The 21,217-nt window shown below is 40.6% G+C and overlaps 1 protein-coding gene across 1 annotated transcript; it reads right to left on the reverse strand.

Annotated features, from left to right (window-relative positions):
- Window positions 1–10,974: 10,974 nt before the first annotated feature.
- LOC115138118 (palmitoyltransferase ZDHHC21-like) lies at window positions 10,975–21,105 on the reverse strand. The gene is made up of 8 exons (XM_029674618.2): window positions 20,963–21,105; window positions 20,281–20,445; window positions 20,096–20,194; window positions 19,840–19,951; window positions 19,331–19,469; window positions 17,653–17,769; window positions 14,881–14,924; window positions 10,975–14,588 (listed from the first exon to the last, which is right to left on the reverse strand). The coding sequence occupies exons 2-8, from the start codon at window positions 20,432–20,434 to the stop codon at window positions 14,444–14,446; spliced, it is 810 nt and encodes a 269-aa protein (XP_029530478.1). The 5' UTR covers window positions 20,435–20,445; window positions 20,963–21,105; the 3' UTR covers window positions 10,975–14,443.
- Window positions 21,106–21,217: the final 112 nt, after the last annotated feature.

Here is a 21,217-nt window from a genome sequence, read left to right on the forward strand (position 1 = left end):
TTGGAAGGTGAACCTTTGTGCCAGTCTGAGGTCCTGAGCGCTCTGGAGCAGGTTTTCATCAAGGATCTCTCTGTACTTTTCTCCGTTCATCTCTCCCTCGATCCTGGCTAGTCTCCCAGTCCCTGCTGTTGAAAACCATCCAAGCAGCATGATGCTGCACCCACCATGCTTCACCATAGGGACGGTGCCAGGTTTCCTCCAGACGTGATGCTTGGCATTCAGGCCAAAGAGTTCAATCTTGGTTTCATCAGACCAGAGAATCTTGTTTCTCATTGTTGGAGAGTCCTTTAGGTGCCTTTTGACAAAAAAGTAAATGTGCCTTTTACTGAGGAGTGGCTTCCGTATGGCCCCTCTACCATAAAGCCTCATTGGTGGAGTGCTGCAGAGATGGTTGTCCTTCTGGAAGGTTCTCCTATCTCCACAAAGGAACTCTGGAGCTCTGTCAGAGTGATCATCAGAGTGGCCCTTCTCCCCAGATTGCTCAGTTTGGCCGGGCAGCCAGGTTTAGTAAGAGTCTTGGTGGTTCCAAACCTCCTCCATTTAAGAATGATGGAGGCCACTTTGTTCTTGGGGACCTTCAATGCTGCAGAAATGTGTTGGTAACCTTCCCCAGATCTGTGCCTCGACACAATCCTGTCTCAGAGCTCTACGGACAATTCCTTCGACCTCATGGCTTGGTTTCTGCTCTGACATGCACTTGTCAACTGTGGGACCTTATAGAGACAGGTGTGTGCCTTTCCAAATCATGTCCAACCAATTGAATTTACCACAGGTGGACTCCAATCAAATTGTGGAAACAGGATGCACCTGAGCTCAATTGAGTCGCACAACAAAAATGTGGAAAATGTCAAGGGATCTGAATAGTTTCCGAATGAATGAATTAATAAACAGACTTGTACTATAGCAAGTAGGCCTACCACAGAGAGAGCAATAGCATAAATGAGATCAGTAGTTGTGGTTGATGCTTGCTGGGAGATTTGGACCAGATTCAGGGAACTTTGCCTGTTTTGGACGAGAGAGGAGAGAGAGCCTTGCTGGTCTCCAACTTGAAGTGTAGACTAAACAAGGAGTCAAATAGTGGGATAGGCAGCAATATTGACTTGGAGCACAAATGAATGAACATTGTGAAAGAGTCATAGGGTGTATCTGACAAAGTGATCCATAATGTTACTCCCGTTTTTTGATGGTTATGTGAACATTAGCTTAAATAAATTATTAAATTGGCCACTGTTTTCAGCAATGATTTTAGTGATGGTTGACTGGCTTGATGTGGTTAAACAAGTTATTGATTGCAACCCTGTCTAATATCTGCCTTATCCTTATGCCATGGAAGCGATTGCTGAAATCTTTCTGCTTTGTGTCTATTGCCGCCAAGTGGTATTGTGTGGGATTGCATTGTGTATATACATTCTAAAACAGTCTACTACAGTATCGAATACAAATTCAAGAAAATATCTCTCGTTGATGTTCCTGGAAGAACAGTACCTCTTTTAGTCTCTAATTTGACCTTTATATTGATGTTTTACTTCAAACACCAAATGTGGATATGATATCCTCAACAGCCTTCCCTAACCATTTCAACACGTCACTGCGTATTATTGATATACGGCTTGTCAGTTTCCAGTGCATACGCCTTATACTATAGTACTAACATGGTACTGCCCATGTAGATACAGTGTAGTAGAAGTAGGTACACAGTGTCGCATCGTGGTGAGGAGAGGTTAAAATAATTTAGATCGTATCTCCTTTTCTATTCCAGTAGGAGGTGCCAGTGTTCTTCATTGTGAGAACTATTCATTGAGTTTGGCACCACCGTGGTTTAGGACTGTCGAATTCTAATTCAAGTGTCAACGTCAAACAGTTAGGAATGCAATAATTGAGTTAATATTTATAAGTGACTGGTAGCCAGCGGTCCTTCCTTCACCATGTGAAACGCGTGGGTATAACAGCCTTTTGTCTCAGATCGCTACATGAACACAGCAGAGGTGAACGAGCGGAAAGCTCTCATGACAGAAATAAACTCCTCCGTTTGTCATCATAGCCAAATCAAATGAATTGTAAAAATGTCTCTCTCCCGTCGCCTCCTAATTTAACATACACTGTCAATTTTTATTTATTATTATTATTATTATTATTTCTCTCCCTTCTTCAGGAAGGATGAAAACCTTATATGACGTTGGTATATTGCAACCAGCACACTGAGAAAATCCAACAATTATATCCATCTGGAGAAACACGGCTTGTCAGGCAAGAAAAGCTAGCCTGTGGCTATAACATTTAAGTAATAAAGACCTTAGCAGTTGTGAAGCAAAGTTTAGGAAGAGAGATAGGACTTTGCAGGGATTCTAGCCAACCCAGGGATGCTTATTACTGTAAACAAAATATATATATATATATTTTAATGTTTTATTTAACCTTTATTTGACTAGGCAAGTAAGATAAGAACAAATTCTTATGTACAATGACGGCCTACCAAAAGGAAAAATGCCTCCTGCGGGCGCCAGGGGCTGGGATATTTTTTTTTTAGATATAATAATAAATTAAGTAAAAATATAGGACAAAACACACATCACGACAAGAGAGACAACACAACACTACATAAAGAGAGACTTAAAACATTGAGGTGCTAGAGAGGGCTACACACTCACACAAATACAACCACTGTTGAAGATAAGCTATTCTCATTGGCAGCCACTCAGAATGTCAAGCTCCGGTAACTTCATCAGTGATTGCTTGACTTAGTCATCCAAACAAGGACAGCGTTTAGAGAAGTGAGATGCTGGTGGTTGACAAGAGCATGCGGATTATGAAGAACTGTAGCTGTAACCTGTTTGTCACAATAAAGAACCATTGCCAAACCATTGCAAACATAGCCCTTCTAAAAGCTTCTCAGGCTTGACCTGTAGAGAGGCAGTCACACCAGCCTGGTCTCATAGACTAGACGTAACATATTACTGTAAATTCGGGACACCCGAATTAGTGTGATGTGTTGTATTTGGCAGGTTACATAAAGATGCACCATGCAGAAATTGCTCCGCCATTTCCTGGTTGCTTAATTTCGAATAGTTCACCAAAATCAGTTTAAGTATAGTGTAAAGGACCATTGTATCATCTAAACTGCTGTGAAATATATATTTCCATAGCTGAAAAAGTGTTTTTGGTTGTTTGAAGCTGTTGCACAAAACCAGAAGTAAAAGAAACAAAAAACTACACTTAAGACCGGGAAGCATAGAAATAGCACACATAGAACATATCTACCGTTTCTTAGTTTTGCTGTCAATGAGAATGACAGATCTATAACTTACATTTCTATGTGAATTTGGTCAGTCTCCGAAAAGTCCAGCCATAAACTAATTAGTCCATTGTTGACATAAGCAACACATTTTGGGACTGTCAGCACTCAAGTTAAGATATGTTACTTTCAAAATACATAAATCGTCCCCGATTGATCCATTTTGCATCATATGATGCAAAACGCACCATCATATGGCGCAAAATGCATCATGCGGGGATGATTTCTGTTTTTTGAAAGTTACATCTCTTGAAAACTTGAGTGTGATTGTTTGGAGTGAATGGGTGGGCGATGGGTAAAGCGAATGTCTAGCAACCCAAAGGTTCTGTGCTTGAATCTCATCACATACAACTTTAGCATTTAAGCTAATTAGCAATTTTTTGCTACTTTGCAACTACTTAGAATGTTAGCTAACACTTACCTTAACCTTAACCTTTACCCTTTAACCAAACTCCTAAACTTAACCCTAACTTTAACCCTAACCCCTAGTCTAATTAACATTACTCAGCTAGCTAACGTTAGCGTTAGCCACCTAGCTAATGTTAGCCACAACAAATTGGAAATCGTAACATATTGTACGTTTAGCCAATTTATAACATATGAATTGTAATTTGTAGCTTATCATACGAAATGGATTATGGACATCCACGGATTAATACATACCATACAAAAACGTAACATATCATACTAAATGAAGTGTTTCGGATTTACTTACAGAATAGGATTTACGTACAGAATAATACAAAATGCTCTGAGACCAGGTTGTTCACAGACACAGTGGAACAGTTAACAGAGATACTGAGACCTTCACCCAAATGAAGTTTGGTTAAAGAGAGTGGGCTTTAAACATAATGACAGGTAGCTAAGTAACCTTTGAGAAGTCAACAACAAAACAACTCAGTTGTCTAACATCAATTGTTGTCAAACATTTGATTTGAAGAGCAGCATACCTAACATAAGTGCCCTTTAAATTAGATCATACTCGCAGCTGAACTTTTGAACAAATACACAACTCACAGCAAGACTGTTGAGCCTGGATAAGACAGGATTTAAAAAAGAGGGAGAATGACAGACAGTGAAATTAAACAGATCTTACCATCCACCAGGTCCGGGCTGACATATCGTAACACAGCTGCCATTTAATGTCTGTTCCTTTATTTCCAGCCATGGTTGTGTTTGCTACCTTCATCGGACACAGCTCAGTGGAGGATGAGATACCTAATCAAGGAGAGATCAGTCACAAGTGGCATGCTGTGCTACATGTAGGCCAACCTATGTGACAGACTGCATTATGGGAGGAAGCTACAACACGACCAGTGTCTTAAACCACTATGATTACAAGGACCATGATCCGTGTCCAAGCTCTCTCATAGACCCCGCCTTTCTCTTACTCTGTGTGTGTGTGTGTGTCTCTCTCACATACACATGCACACACGCATGTACATACGTACACACACACACACACACACACACACACACACACACACACACACACACACACACACACACACACACACACACACACACACACACACACACACACACACACACACACACACCCCTTCAGTCTGAATTAATCTTGAAGAAGCAGAGTTGAAAACAGGAGCATCATTCTTTTGTAAAGACTCAAGGGTCAGGCAGTGGGTGTCTAGCTGCTTAGTTGTGATGCATTGCTGTCTGAAGTGTCCTTGTTTTGTCTCTTGTATGCAGTTCTGTTTACCCCTCCTGATTGCAATGCCTCAACCCTTTTATAAAACAACAAAATTCATATGGTTTGCTTCTGGAGATGAACACAAAACGCTCAAACATGCTTAAATAATACCTTAAATAATACCTGCTCACTTAGTCGGTCAACTAAAGAAGTTGATTGATTCCAACATTATTTAAAGGGGCAGTGGAAAAGACCTTTTCACTCCTGACACATTCCAAGCCACCAACTCATCACATTGTCCTCTCCCAGGCAGCTGGTTTACCCCACGTGAACCGTGGGTGGACTGAGCAGTAAAACATGAATGGCAGTGGTTCTGAACCGTTGGCATTTAGACAGAAAAAAAAAACTTGAGTGCTGTGCAAAGCCTCTTGCATGAATTTACCCAAATGCCAGGAAAGGTAGTTGGGGGTTGTGGACTATTTGGCTTGTGAATCACTTACTGTATGCCCCTAAAGTTAGCTACCTGACCAATTAAATGGCAATTCAACAAGGGGCAGCTTAAGTTTAGTCCTGGACAAAAAAACATGAGATTCTCCATTGACCATGATTTTTAGTCCTGGACTAGGCTTAATCTGTGTCTGGGAAATCAGCCCTGAGTAAATCACAGTCGATCATTTAGGCACCAGTCTACAAATGGTATCCTTTTATTACTGTTATTGTTCTGAATAGTACTGTAACATCTCATCAAAATCACAGGTATTATACCCGTTTATACTTTGAGGTCTGATTCTCTTAACTTTATGTATTGCACAAGAGGCACTTACACAAGCAGCAATAACATGAGACATACTGTACATGAAACCTTGAAACACATTTTATTTGTCACATGCGTTGAATACAACAGCTGTAGACTTGTGAAATTCTTACCTAGGAGCCCTTTCCCAACAATGCAGAGTTAAAAAGAAAATATAAATCAAATAAATAATATAAAACAACGAGGGTATATATAAGGAGTACCGGTACCGAGTCAATGTGCAGGTGTACGAGGTAATTGAGGTAATATGTTGTTACAGGCTTTAGTTTTTCGATTTATGTTTTGAGATTGGACTTTAGCACGTATAGCTCGTTAGCACATAAGGCGCACCGATTGGTGTCACCTCGTTAGTCAGTACGTGTTACACCTGTGCTGATTGCCATCTCGTTAGTGGAAAGGTGTTTCACCTTTGTTGGCCCAGCCTCTTTAATAAGAGTCACTGGTCCAGTGCTCCAGTTATATTGATAAATGTGAAGGGTTAGCACCTGTAGTTGGCGCTCCCTATTTAGCTTTCTAAACTGAGCCACATTTGAGTCTTTTTCCTATTATTAAGTTTGGTGTGGGTTTTTCTGTTGTTTGCCTCTTGGCCAAATTTAGTGTGTGCTCATGGTAGGTGTCTTTTTGGTTCTGTTTGTGGACACCCCATGAATTTCTTTCAGAATCCCCCCCTGTTTTTTTCTGGTTGTTGTCAGTGACTCTTTGTTAGTTCCCCTTCTGTTTGAGCGACAATATTTGGTTTTCTTGCTGGGAAACGTAACAACGTACAGGGGTATAGGGGTAAAAGTGACTCGGCAATCAGGATAGATTAACAGAGTAGCATCAGCACATGTGAACGTGCGAGTCAGTGAAGGCTACTGAGGGGAGGATGGCTCATAATGGCTGGAATGGAGAATGGAATGTTATCAACCACATGGAAACAGGTTTGATACCATTCCATCAAATCCATTCCAGCCATTATTATGAGCCAGCCTCTACTGGTGTGTGTGTTGGAGTGTCAGTGTAGTACATTATGTGTGCATGGAGCCAGTGCAGAGGGTCAGTGTAGTACAGTATGTGTGCATGGAGCCAGTGCAAGAGGGTCAGTGTAGTACAGTATGTGTGCATGGAGCCAGTGCAAGAGGGTCAGTGTAGTACAGTATGTGTGCATGGAGCCAGTGCAAGAGGGTCAGTGTAGTACCGTTTGTGTGCATAGAGCCAGTGCAAGAGGGTCAGTGTAGTACAGTATGTGTGCATGGAGTCAGTGGAAGAGGGTCAGTGTAGTACAGTATGTGTGCATGGAGCCAGTGCAAGAGGGTCAGTGTAGTACAGTATGTGTGCATGGAGCCAGTGCAAGAGGGTCAGTGTAGTACAGTATGTGTGCATGGAGCCAGTGCAAGAGGGTCAGTGCAAAAAAACTCAAAACAAAATGAGGGTCAATGTAAATAGTCCAGGTAGCCATTTGAGTAAATCATAGTAGATCATTTAGGCACCAGTCTACAAATGGTATCCTTTTATTACCCCTTTATTACTGATGAACTGTTCAGCAGTTTTAAAAGTTTATTGAAAAAGCATAGCCTAGATGCCTCGGCTTGTTCGTGTTCAGGCATACAGAAGAGAAAGTTAAGGGCCACGCTCACATACACTGAAAGGTCGACAGTCGGCGCGCACCGCGCACTTTATTGATTTGGAAAGAAAAATCGATACATTTCGTAGTCTTGATTGGATTAGGCTTAACTGTTCGGAGATCCAGCTTTAGTTCTACTTTCTTCTTTTTCAACGACAATGACTTCTCATGTGAAAATCAATAGGCCAAATCAATACCTCCAGTGACCAGTGCAGAAAGTTGCTCTGCTGCAGCTGCTAGAGATAGAAGGGGAGGCATATTCCCAACATCTGCTACTGGAGAGACAGTATTTGGGACAAAAACACTTTTTGAACCACACAACCTTTTACTGCACTTCAAATGAATGTGAGTCAATGCAACTGGTATCAAGTACATGCACACGGTCGTCTACTTCATGAAAAACATATATTCTTCGATTGATTAAATCACAAGTGAACGTGTCCTTTTAAAGATCGCAGGTGTGTAGATACGCCTCAAACTCTGATTCATGCTGCTCTTCAAATCAAATTGGTCACATACACATGGTTAGCAGATGTTATTGCGAGTGTAGCGAAAGGCTTATGCTTCTAGAGCCAACAGTGCAGCCGTATCTAACAGGTAATATCTAACAATTCCACAACAACACCTAATACACACAATCTAGTAAAGGAATGGGATGAGAATATATAAGTATATTATATATGGATGAGCAGTGACCGAGCGGCTAAGATGCAATAGATAGTAAAAATAGATAGTGAAGGATAAAGTATAAACATATGAGATGAGTAATGCGAGATATGTAAACATTCTTAAAGTGGCATTATTAAAGTGACTAGTGTTCCATTTATTAAAGTGGCCAATGATATCAAGTCTGTAGGTCGGCAGCCGCCTCTCTGTGCTACTGGTGGCTGTTTAACAATCTGATGGCCTTGAGATAAAGACAGAGATTGAAAAACAGCTTCCGATGCACCTGTACTGACCTCGCCTTCTGGATGGAAGCGGGGTGAACAGATAATGGCTCAGGTGGTTATTGTCCTTGATTATATTTTTTGCCTTCCTGTGACATCGGGTGTTGTAGGTATCCTGGTCGTAGTGCTGGTTATGCTGGTACGTTGACTTCTCTCTGATATTCAATAGTTCTTCCCGGCTGTATGTAATAACACTTAAGGTTTTCTGGGCTAACAATGTAAGAAATAATACATAAAAAAACTAAATACAGGGGGCCTCCCGGGTGGCGCAGTGGTAGCTGAGAGAGCCCAGGCTCTGTCACAGCCGGCCGTGACCGGGAGGTCCATGGTGGGACGCACAATTGGCCTAGTGTCGCACAGGTTAGGGAGGGCTTGGCCGGTAGGGATATCCTTGTCTCATCGCGCACTAGTGACTCCTGTGGTGGGCCGGGCGCAGTGCATGCTAACCAGGTCGCCGGGTGCACAGTGTTTCCTCCGACACATTGGTGCGGCTGGCTTCCAGGTTGGATGCGTGCTGTGTTAAGAAGCAGTGCGGCTTGGTTGGGTTGTGTTTCAGAGGATACATGGCTTTCGACCTTCGTCTCTCCCGAGCCCGTACGGGAGTTGTAGCGATGAGACAAGATAGTAACTACCAACAATTGGATACCACGAAATAGGGGGTAAAATTAAAATAAATAAATAAATACTGCACAGTTTCCTAAGGACTTGAAGCGAAGCTGCCATCTCTATCAGCGCCATATTTCAAGTTCTTGGGAAGTTCTTTGTGGTTACTCTAATGTGAGAAGGCACAATATACAAAAAAAATGTATAGAGATGAGATGTTTACATGTTGGTTGTTTTGGCGAAACCTTAAATAAGTCAAATATGACTTCTTTTGTTTGAAAAGAATTGTGTTAGAATGAATACATTTTGTATGGAAATATCACCAGCCTTTTCTATGCTACAATCATATGCCATGGATTAAACATGACCCATATGGAAACAAACCTGAAATTAAAAAAAGATTGTCTGCGATTATTTACTAATTAAAAATCCAACAATGTTTGACATGTCTACTGCATACTTAATCCCAGTCTAGGCTTGGTGAAATGGAGCAGAGCACATTGGGACAGTAATACCTCCAATCATACTGCTAATAAAACTTTATATAGACACGGCTTGCATCTTAAAAGACACTCCTCCACGCTTTAGATATTATGTTTCTATCAAGTCCCTAATTGTTTCCTTTGTTTTGCCAGATGTCCACTCCTGTGCTGGTAACAGGTGGCCACTTGTTTAATTAGTCCACTTGATGAAGCAGGACCTGAGATTAAGGAAATACATTAACATGGACTCTTGGTAGAACATTTTCATATCATCAAATGACTTAAAGAAATGAAAGAAATATGTTATTGGTGTCGACCACCCTTGATGTGTAAGAGTTAGGCCTATGTTATCTTCATCACTGATTTTGTAAACTCACTCAAACATACATGAAGTAAGTGGACATGTCTGAGCATGGGCATATAGGGAATGTTTCATGTTTAAGTTTAATCAAGTTTAATTGGTTAATTAAAAAATCCATTGCCATTGTCTAATCTGCACACAAAACTACCAACTATCACAGTATGGACAAAGTGATCTGTCTTAGCTCAGTCCCTGACTAGGAGCGTATTGTGCAACATGTTTATTTCATGGCATGTGTACTTATAACATGCATACAATGCATTGTTATACAATTCACTGTAACACAAAGCATATTTGACTTATTTAAGGTAAATTGGAATGTCACTGGATTAGATAATAGCCCCACAGTAACCATAAACTGATTATGAAGCATTTTTACTTTGTAAATGTAAAGACGGAAATTGCCTCTACAGGTGTACAATCTTAATTTGATCACTCTTTTGTTGTTGAGGTTTTTCCTGCATCGCAGAAATGCAGATTAGCTTTATGATGTTCATAAATTCACTGAAAACCCGTACTAACACATGGTTATCTTAACAGTATTGTACTTTCCATGTAGCCTCCAGCTAATAGCCTAACCGCTGATCAAGCAACATTATGGACTAAATGTTCCAATCCTGTTGCTGCCGGATTATTTAACTTAAACGACACTGGTCAAATTAAGATACTACATCTGTATGTCAGCTTTGCTTGGGGCATCCAAAAGGCTCATCACTCATAGGAGTTTGTGAGGAACGGACTCCATACTTGTTGCCAGTTTAAATCGTCTGGAAGACAACAATGGTAGCATAAATTTAATTCTGGGTTCATGCACACATTATGACCGCTTCATTGAGTTGTTAAGACCTGGGGTTAGGGACAATTGACAAAGACGACCCACATATTGTTTTACTGAATTCAAACAGTGAATATTCATACTTTGTTGGGTTTTGACTTTAGGCACATTGTGTAAAAACAGTGCCTGACCAAGATGAAGGGTCTGTTAAATGTATCCTCAAAGTTTTTGGGGTGCAGGACTTTGCTCCAACCCTACTCTAATACCTGACTGAGCTAATAAAGGTCCTGATGAGTAGTTGATTAGTAATACCAAATGTGTTTTAGCAGGGCTGGTGCAAAAGCCTGCACAGCCAGTAGCTCTCCAGTAGGAGGGTTGGCCACCTCTGATGAACAGAAATGAGCAGGAAATAACAATAAAGCACATTTAAGAACTTAGTTACAGCATTTATTTAGTAAATAATCATTTTTATTGGCAGCATTCATATTCTCATGATTAAAACAATGGGTGTTTTCTTAATTGTCAAAGAAAATGAATATAATTATAACCTGAGACACAGAAAATAACCAACATGTATCACATTAACTTTAAATTCGGTCTTCCCAAAACAGATTTGAACTGAACAATTTTTCAAAAGCTCAAACTGAATTTCAAGTCATTAATAAATTCCTTTAATTCCATCAGTTAAAAACACTTTTTAAATCAACATTTTTCCCTGAAATTGATTCTCAAATGGACAATATTAGGCCCAAATTGATGTTCCATTCCTTATGCCATACCTTAATCTATCTGTAAGTTAACTAAATATTAGAATTTTCAGAATATAGGTATCATGGGTACAATAAAAAACAGTAATGGTTTGTAGGTAATGTAAAATGTAGGTGGCTATTTGAAATGCATGTATATGCGAGGCAATGTATGTGAGGCATACCAACATCTTAAGAGACATTCCCTTTAAATATATATTATGTTGAGTATACGGACGTCTACATTATATTTAAGTTATGGAGATACATTTCAATTGAACTCAATGAAATTCAATTACATCTTATTGCAACATCTTGAGGACAAAAGAGTCTTAAGCTTCAAGCCTCTATACATTCTAATGCATCCTCAAGTCAGTCTTGATGTCAGGTTGGAGCCCAATTCATTACACAACAGTCAGGAATATATGATATATGATATATGCACAACACATTTATGATCTACTGTATATATGCATTCTTCTTAATTACATTGAGAAAGAAAAGTTGTTGCAGCAAAAAGGCCTAACGAGAATCATTTAGCCAAATGCATGAGTCAGCACAACATTGGTACTTCAAGCTGAAATCTCTAACTGTAAAATATTGGTGCTCTTATATGTAAAAATAAATATGTAAACAACAGGTAATTTAACCTGAACATGCATGAATCATGTGTCGATTACATTAGATTCAATTTTTTAAAGAAGTATGCCGCAACTACAAGACTCAATACAGATGTAGAATCTTAATTTGATTACCCAGTTTCAGGAGAACTTTCCTGCAATGGAGGAAATTGTATTTGAGGTTTAAAAAGGCTTCTGAAGTTTGTAATTTCCACTTTAACATTTCAGACCAGAATTTTCCCCTATGAAAAATGTATCAATTCAACAAAACGTCAATTCATTATAATCCACATAATTCACGTCCTGTTGTTGCAGGATAATTGTTCGTGCAAACTGGCTCAAATTAAGATCCTACATCTGTATATGTGGACTCTCCTTCCTAGTACATTTGTAATTTAGCATAGACACTTATCTATAGCCACTTATTAAAAGTTAATTATAATAAGGGGGCTAAACAACCAACTAAAAAAGACCTATCTTAATGCTATGGCAAAGGTTAATGGCAAGTTCCTTACTAAAATAAAAAAAAAGTGCTAAATTCTAAGATCATGGGATGTAATAAAGTGCAGATTTCAGTAGCACGAAGTTGAATGATTACAGAGGAAGTGGTACATTACATTATATAGTGTCATAAGACAATGGAGGATCCATCACGAGTGATGAAGTTAGGAGAGAGATAACGTTTAAGTAGGGGAGGGTTGGGGAGTGTAGAAGACACACATGGGAACAGCAGGGGACCTAGCATCAAGCCCTGTGGGACACCAGTTGATGTAATGAGCATACAGCTCCTCACCAGGGTCCTTTTTAGACCTACAGTTGATGTAGTGTTAAAAAACAAAAATTGTACATACATCTATGGTTTAAGACAGTTGGTGGCACTCCTATTGGTGACGTGCCATTGACAAATATTTCAAGTCTAAACGAAAAACATGTATTTTTCATTATTGTAACATTAACATTCCCCATATATGATGCATCTTATATGATGAAGTAAAGAGTAGAAAACATACTACAATGTCAACCAGGAAATTAAAATTAAAGACCCTATTGTTATTACAACAACAAAAAGGATTCCAGCGTCCACTACCATTTACGACCAATCAAGCTACAGAAAAAGGAGAAACTAGAAATATGACAGACAATTTACAGCAGCCGTCCCCACATTCAACATAAGAACAAATCAACATCAATTGGTGCCTACTCACTTACATGTACAGTGTTCTGAGACTCCACTGGGTCTTACATTAGGTACAGGAGACAACGTTATTATCATACATTCAATACATTAAAAATGATCAACTCAACAAGTGATGAGAACATTGAAATAAAAATGTTAAAAGATTAAAAGAGGAGTAATTCGTCAAAGATTTCTACAGCATGTTGAAAAAATGTGGAATGTGTACAAAAGCATGTTGAAAAAAATGTGGAATATGTACAAAATAATATAGAGGTAATATATCAGTGCATATGCACAATGTTACAGCCAAGTGTACAACAGCAGATAGATATAAATACAAGTATTTGGTGTAGCTTGAAATAAATGTTGATACAATCCACTTGTTTCACTGTGACTCCCCATTGGGACATTTTTCAAATCATCTTCATTGGGAAGGTTAAATAAATTTGGCAATAGGCAGTGTAGAGGTTTGAAAAAGTCTCAAGCAAACATAGTGTTTTATAACAGATGACTTTCTAGCATTGTGAGATGTTTCTAATCATGGATATCTGTGAAAGTTCAGCACTTCTGTGGAAATGTTGTCTAATTGATAGTAATGAAAGTGGAACACAAGACATTACCGCTGTGAATGGAAAATAACTCATGGTTGGTTACTATGTAGTTAATATTAAGGTGTTACTAGTGGTAGGAGCATCTTTTAAAAAAATATTTAAAATAAATATTTGTGTAAACAGTAAAGCAAAGGAACCCTTGAACCATATAATTATGGAATGCAGTTAAATCATGGTACTGCTTTACAATATAGCAACCCATAAACCAACTTGCCAAATTCTTCCCAAAATAATGACTTATATAGCCTTCTGTAAAAAGCGTGTATCCAAACCATTTGGGAGACTGACTAAAAGTGTCATGGCACAAATTATAGAAAAATTAGGCTGTGTATTGGGGACAGAGTTAGGGTTAATATTTAGTGTCGTTTGAAAGTCTACATGGTCCTACAATCAACTTGAGGTTCTTATTGATTTCCTTTTGAGTTTCTCTCAAAAGCAATTTCCCTTTAAAGTGGTTTCTGCAATGGGACAATAGAGCACAATGGAGCCCCTAGTAATGATTAGAAAGGGGACTAGGTTGCACTTGGTAACATGTACTCGAGTTTGTGATCCAGTTCAGGCACTGTCAATCCTACGTCCTAGAGAGAAAGACAAAAAGACTGTGTATCCACTGGCCAACCAAGACTACCACCGAGCTTAGATGGCACAAAACAGGGAGGTGAAGGCAGGCGGGGGGGTGCCGAATGTGTGCACAGTGTATTCTCTGTCAGAGATGGCAGCCTATCGTCTGGTTCGAAGTGGGACAGAGCTCCTTCACTTATCTACACGTGAGTGCGGAAGTGGTGGGGAAAGGTCAGCGGTTGCCTGCTCCTCAACGGGATGAACCACAGGACTTTCCAGGTGGTGCCAAACACCTCAGCCAGAGTCCGCTGCCAGGATTCCTTTGACCCACCACCAGCCCCGCCTCTGTGAAAGAGAAAGGAAAAATGATGTGCATAAGCATGCAAGTCCGAATGGTCCCTAAAGAGGAAAAACAGAGGTCCCAACACTTGTAGAACACCAAATTCAACGAAATAGTACTGAGATGATTTGTCAACTAGCAGGCTGGACAAATTGTTTCCATCCAGATCAGTAAAACATGAAACTGAAGAGGCTGTCCACAGAGCCCAACAAAGTCTACAAAGTCTGCAAGTACTAAGAGGATTTTATTGTCCCTTGTATCAAAGGCAGCACAAAGGAGCAAACCCCTGGTACTTACATTTTATTTGAGAAGTTAGCCATTTTCTCAATGGTGGTGGTGTCCTGTTAGAGGGTCACACAGGAGGGAAATAGTTTAAACAGTTAACATATTTGAGTAGTTTGCATGATCACAGACTGCCCTGGAACATTTATTTGCATTAATTAACAGGATGTACTTAGCCAGGCAAACGTCTTCAGGTGGAGGCCTTACACACAAAGCGATTCACCAAACAGAAAACACACCAAATACAAATGAGACATAATGTAAAAAAAAAAAACTTTCTTTAAATTAGGCAAGTCAATAAGGAACAAATTCTTATTTACAATGAGGGTTTACCCCGGCCAAACCCTAACAACGCTGCATTAATGCACCTGCCCACCTGTGCGGATTTCCAAAGGTTTCCAAAGTCAAGATGTTTTCTGAAAAGGATCTCTATCTGTTTAATCAACAATCAAAACAGCTAACTATCACATGACTCTGCGTTTACTGTACATTTGTAACATATTGTTATCATCTTATTCCTGTTAGGTTGCTTTCTCGGTTAATAACAAACAACTGACCAACCTCCTGCCATTGCCCTTCCTCCTTACCTTATGTTTTGTTGTATTAAAATAGCCAATAGCTTCTGGTGGCGTACGTCCATACATTGAGACTTGGAGGTGTAGGGCTTTGGCCAATCAGCAAATCTTTTACTAAGCCTGTTCACAGGTCTGTGCAACAACAAGATGAGTGAGTATTGGACTAACTAGGCCTTCCTAAGCTGCGAGAAGGACCCGTGTTTACCTACAGGGACATTAATGGCTTAGCAGTCCAGATGGTTTTACTCAGTTGGGCTCACATTTAAGCTTTTAAGTCTATTGCACCTTGGTGTTGGTTCATTACATCCTGTCAATCCACTCACATAGGTTAAAGGTGAGGGCTCATCTAGGTCATGACAGCCAAGGACACAGAAAAGTTTACAAACACATCCTAATATTCCAACTACTTCGAGAGCAATAGGTAAAAATCTGGTCTGAGTGTGGATACACTAGTCACATACCCAAGGAACAAAACTGAGGCTGAATGGCATACATCAATCAGTAAACAGTGCATAACGTGCTACTTTGACATACAGTGCATTCGGAAAGTATTCAGACCCCTTCACTTTTTCCACATTTTGTTACGTTACAGCCTTATTCTAAAATGTATTAAATAGTTTTCCCCCTCATCAATGTACACACAATATCCCATAATGACAAAGTGAAAACAGGTTTTTAGAAATGTTTTCAAAGTTATAAAATAACAACAGAAATACCTTATTTACATAAGTATTCAGACCCTTTGCTATGAGACTCGAAATTGAGCTCAGAGGCATTTTGTTTCCACTGATCATCCTTGAGATATTACTACAACTTGTGGTAAATTCAATTGATTGGACATGATTTGGAAAGGTACACACCTGTCTATATAAGGTCCCACAGTTGACAGTGCATGTTAGAGCAAAAACCAAGCCATGAGGTCGAAGGAACTGTCCGTAGAGCGCCGAGACAGGATTGGATTGTGTCAAGGCACAGATCTGGGGAAGGGCACCAAAACATTTCTGCAGCATTGAAGGTCCCCAAGGTCCCTCCATCATTCTTATATGGAAGGAGTTTGGAACCACCAACACTCTTCTTAGAGCTGGCAGCCCAGCCAAACTGAGCAATCGGAGGAGAAGGGGGTCAGGGAGATGACCAAGAACCCGATGGTCACTGACAGAGCTCCAGAGTTCCTCTGTGGAGATGGGAGAACCTTCCAGAAGGACAACCATCTCTGCAGCCCTCCACCAATCAGGCCTTTATGGTAGAGTGGCCAGACGGAAGCCACTCCTCAGTAAAAGGCACATGACAGCCCGCTTGGAAAAGGCAGCTAAAGGACTCTCAGAACATGAGAAACAAGATTTTCTGGTCTGATGAAACCAAGAGAACTCTTTGGCCTGAATGCCAAGTATCACATCAGGAAGAAATCAGGCCCTGCTCATCACCATTACCATCCCTACGGTGAAGCATGGTGGTGGCAGCATCATGCTGTGGGGATGCTTTTCAGCAGCAGGGACTGGGAGACTAGTCAAGATTGAGGGAAATATGAACGGAGCAAAGTACAGAGAGGTCCTTGATGAAAACCTGCTCCAGAGAGCTCAGGACCTCAGACTGGGGCGAAGGCTCACCTTCCAACAGGAAAACGATCCTAAGCACACAGCCAAGACAATGCATAAGTGTCTTCGGGACAAGTTCCTGAATGTCCTTGAATGGCCCAGTTAGAGCCCGGACTTGAACCCGATCGAACATCTCTGGAGAGACCTGAAAATAGCTGTGCAGTGACACTCCCCATCCAACCCGACAGAGTTGGTGAGATCTGCAGAGAAGAATGGGAGAAACTCCCCAAATACAGGCGTGCCAAGCTTGTAGCGTCATACCCAAGAAGACTCAAGGCTGTAATTGCTGCCAAAGGTGCTTCAACAAAGTACTGAGTAAAGGGTCTGAATACTAATGTAAATGTGATATTTCTGTTTTTTATATATGCATTTGCAATAATGTCTAAAAACATGTTTTTGTTTAGTCATTATGGGATATTGTGTGTAGATTGATGAGGGGGGGGGGGGAATCTAAGTAATCAATTTTAGAATAAGGATGTTACGTAACAAAATGTGGGAAAAGGGAAGGGGTCTGAACACTTTCCGAACGCACTGTACAACAACAACTTTGATATTTACTTGACCACAATTTTCTGACCACAATCTGTAATGAGAGACAGGAGAGAGATTTGACTCACTGTCAGGATGCCAGCCAGCTGAGTGTAGAAGAGGCTGCTCATGCCTCCGAACATCACCAGACCCATGATCGCAGACACTCGTATCAGGGCGAGCTCGTGACGCGCAGTAAATGCCTCCTATGAGAGAACCAGAAGAGGCCAAAGTCAACTTCACAGCACCATGCACATACCCCCGTCCACCTTCCATACATTCAGCATACCATCCCCATTCAAATATGAATCATCAAAACATTGACGGGAGAGTGCTTTTTATGTGTCTAACAGACAGGGATCTGTTCGAGCTTGATACCATACTTTCCAAGGAAATAAGTCACATCTTGACTTAGGACGTAATCAAAAACTCTGACGAAATGCTTCCTTGTGATCGCTTTTACCAAATAGAACCAAGTCATGATTCAAACCAAGTAGGGTTCTGTCCGGTGATTCATTCCTTGACTTAATGCTAGTTCGGTGTTGATAAGAGGCAAGCTTCAATGCCATACAACTCTCCTTCCGTGGCCTCCAATTGCTCTTAAATACAAGTAAAACTAAATGCATGCTCTTCAACCGATCGCTACCTGCACCTACCCGCCTGTCCAACATCACTACTCTGGACGGCTCTGACTTAGAATACGTGGACAACTACAAATACTTAGGTGTCTGGTTAGACTGTAAACTCTCCTTCCAGACCCATATCAAACATCTCCAATCCAAAGTTAAATCTAGAATTGGCTTCCTATTTCGCAACAAAGCATCCTTCACTCATGCTGCCAAACATACCCTTGTAAAATTGACCATCCTACCAATCCTCGACTTTGGCGATGTCATTTACAAAATAGCCTCCAATACCCTACTCAACAAATTGGATGCAGTCTATCACAGTGCAATCCGTTTTGTCACCAAATCCCCATATACTACCCACCATTGCGACCTGTACGCTCTCGTTGGCTGGCCCTCGCTTCATACTCGTCGCCAAACCCACTGGCTCCATGTCATCTACAAGACCCTGCTAGGTAAAGTCCCCCCTTATCTCAGCTCGCTGGTCACCATAGCATCTCCCACCTGTAGCACACGCTCCAGCAGGTATATCTCTCTAGTCATCCCCAAAACCAATTCTTTCTTTGGCCGCCTCTCCTTCCAGTTCTCTGCTGCCAATGACTGGAACGAACTACAAAAATCTCTTAAATTGGAAACACTTATCTCCCTCACTAGCTTTAAGCACCAACTGTCAGAGCATCTTACAGATTACTGCACCTGTACATAGCCCACCTATAATTTAGCCCAAACAACTACCTCTTTCCCAACTGTATTTAATTTATTTATTTATTTTGCTCCTTTGCACCCCATTATTTTTATTTCTACTTTGCACATTCTTCCATTGCAAAACTACCATTCCAGTGTTTTACTTGCTATATTGTATTTACTTTGCCACCATGGCCTTTTTTGCCTTTACCTCCCTTCTCACCTAATTTGCTCACATTGTATATAGACTTTTTTTTTTACTGTATTATTGACTGTATGTTTGTTTTACTCCATGTGTAACTCTGTGTCGTTGTATGTGTCGAACTGCTTTGCTTTATCTTGGCCAGGTCGCAATTGTAAATGAGAACTTGTTCTCAACTTGCTTACCTGGTTAAATAAAGGTGAAATAAATAAAATAAATAAAAAATAAGGCCTCACTTTTCATTCTTGACTTTACCTGGTCCAATGTTGTTAAGGACTGGAAGTAATAGTACTGACAGAAGTCCAGAGCCAGGGTGAACAAACTGAGGACCTGTGTGTAAAAACAGAGCTGCAAAAAGAGCCAGTGGTTGTCCTCCCCTACACAATTATTGATCCTGCCAGGAGACAAGAGGGAGAAATTATATATTTTACAGGACTGCTCATAGGCCTAGTTACAAGCTAGTCAAATATCAAGCAGATTTTCCTAAGAGGATAAACATTTTTTTTAGGCATAAACCATTCAATTAACTGTCTATTTATTTTAGCAATGTGGCAAATGGCAATCCTGGGGGTGCTGCTAGAGAAGAGGTGCAGTGTAGGTTCTAAATACTGTACAGGCGGCCCCCTCTCTTGGCCAGTTCGAGGAAAGACAATATCACCATCAGCTCTTTGAATGCTACACAAAATTCAACATTTACCCCCACAAAGAGCTGCCCTGTATAGCTGAATCTCATAGGGGAGTGATAGAAGTGTCTGAAGCCTTACCATGGACAGTGGTGGTCCATTCTACGTACACAATGGCCACAACGACTGCAGTGGTGGGACCTTTTTGGTCTCATCATGTTGCACTTGCTACACATTTCCCACTGCTCTCGCTCTGAAACAAAGTTTAAAAAAAGGTCTCCATGTCATGACTGACCATGTCAAATTATATACTTTTGTCATATAAAAAACCTTATATCAGCGGATCTTCTATCTGTATTCATGACACAGAGGGAGAGGCTGTGGAATGCCACATTACCTGAGTGAGGGATGTGGGGTTCGGTTGGGAGTCTGCCAGGGTCGGCTGTAGAAGCTCTAAAAAGTGCTGCCATACAGAAGGCTGATGCTAAGTAGTAACCTAGGAGTAGAGGAACAGGATGACTATAGCAGTAAAAGTCTTTGATTATTGAGAAATAACTCCTGGTCTGTGCTATTGATACTCACTGACAACCAAGGCCCAGTGGATATGGCCCTCATAGAAATGTGGAAGCAGCACCAACTTGGGGACGAAGAAGGAGTTGTAGAGCCAGATGGCAAACACCACACTCATGCAGAACCAGCCCATGGGGTCCACCACAAAGTGCAGCCGAAGCTTCATGGTTCCTGTGACTTGGGGACACAGAGAGACGAAGTGTCATAACCTTCCCTGGAGAAAAATATATGGATATGCCCATTGGCAGCTTATGATCAGTGTTAATCAATAGGTCAGGTTGCACCTGTGAAGGTCTAACACAATACAAATTGAGCTCATAGTCAACTTTATCTCACTTTCTCATACTCGTCTGATTCTTATTGGATGCCTGTGTACATCATGAACCAATGAGGACATGTTAGTGTGCACCCCCACCCATAAATCACATTATGACACACACACAATAATGTAATACATTCTGATTGTACCTTAACATATTGACACTTTACTAGCTAGCTACATATTTTCTGAAAGTAGACCATGTCAAGCATACAAGGTAGACAGTAGACACATGAAAAATATATTGATTGCTGGCGAGCTTGTCTGACAGGTAGGTAGCTAGCTAGCTACGCGCGGGCTTGGTCTTTGTAGATAGCTAGCAGTAACAGATCAAAATGTAGCTAGCAATCACATGACTTTAGTTACTCCACCTACACGTCAAGCTGGGGATATGTATTCCTAAAATTCAGAGGGATACCCCACTTATTAGCACTGTCTTTTCCAATGAGTCCACCGGTTCAGTTCTTAGTGGGTACTTCCGTGGAGATGCCGCAAATGAAATATTCTGTGACTGTGTTTTGATTTGCTGTCAGAAAGATTAGTCCTGCTGCCACCTACTGGAGGTGCGTTCGAACTTTTTTTGTATAATGTATTTTTTTGTAAGCCAAATAAAATATTATTCTGGTAGTG

This window comes from Oncorhynchus nerka, linkage group LG12 (assembly GCF_034236695.1).
Source record: "Oncorhynchus nerka isolate Pitt River linkage group LG12, Oner_Uvic_2.0, whole genome shotgun sequence".
Taxonomy (NCBI): domain Eukaryota; kingdom Metazoa; phylum Chordata; class Actinopteri; order Salmoniformes; family Salmonidae; genus Oncorhynchus; species Oncorhynchus nerka.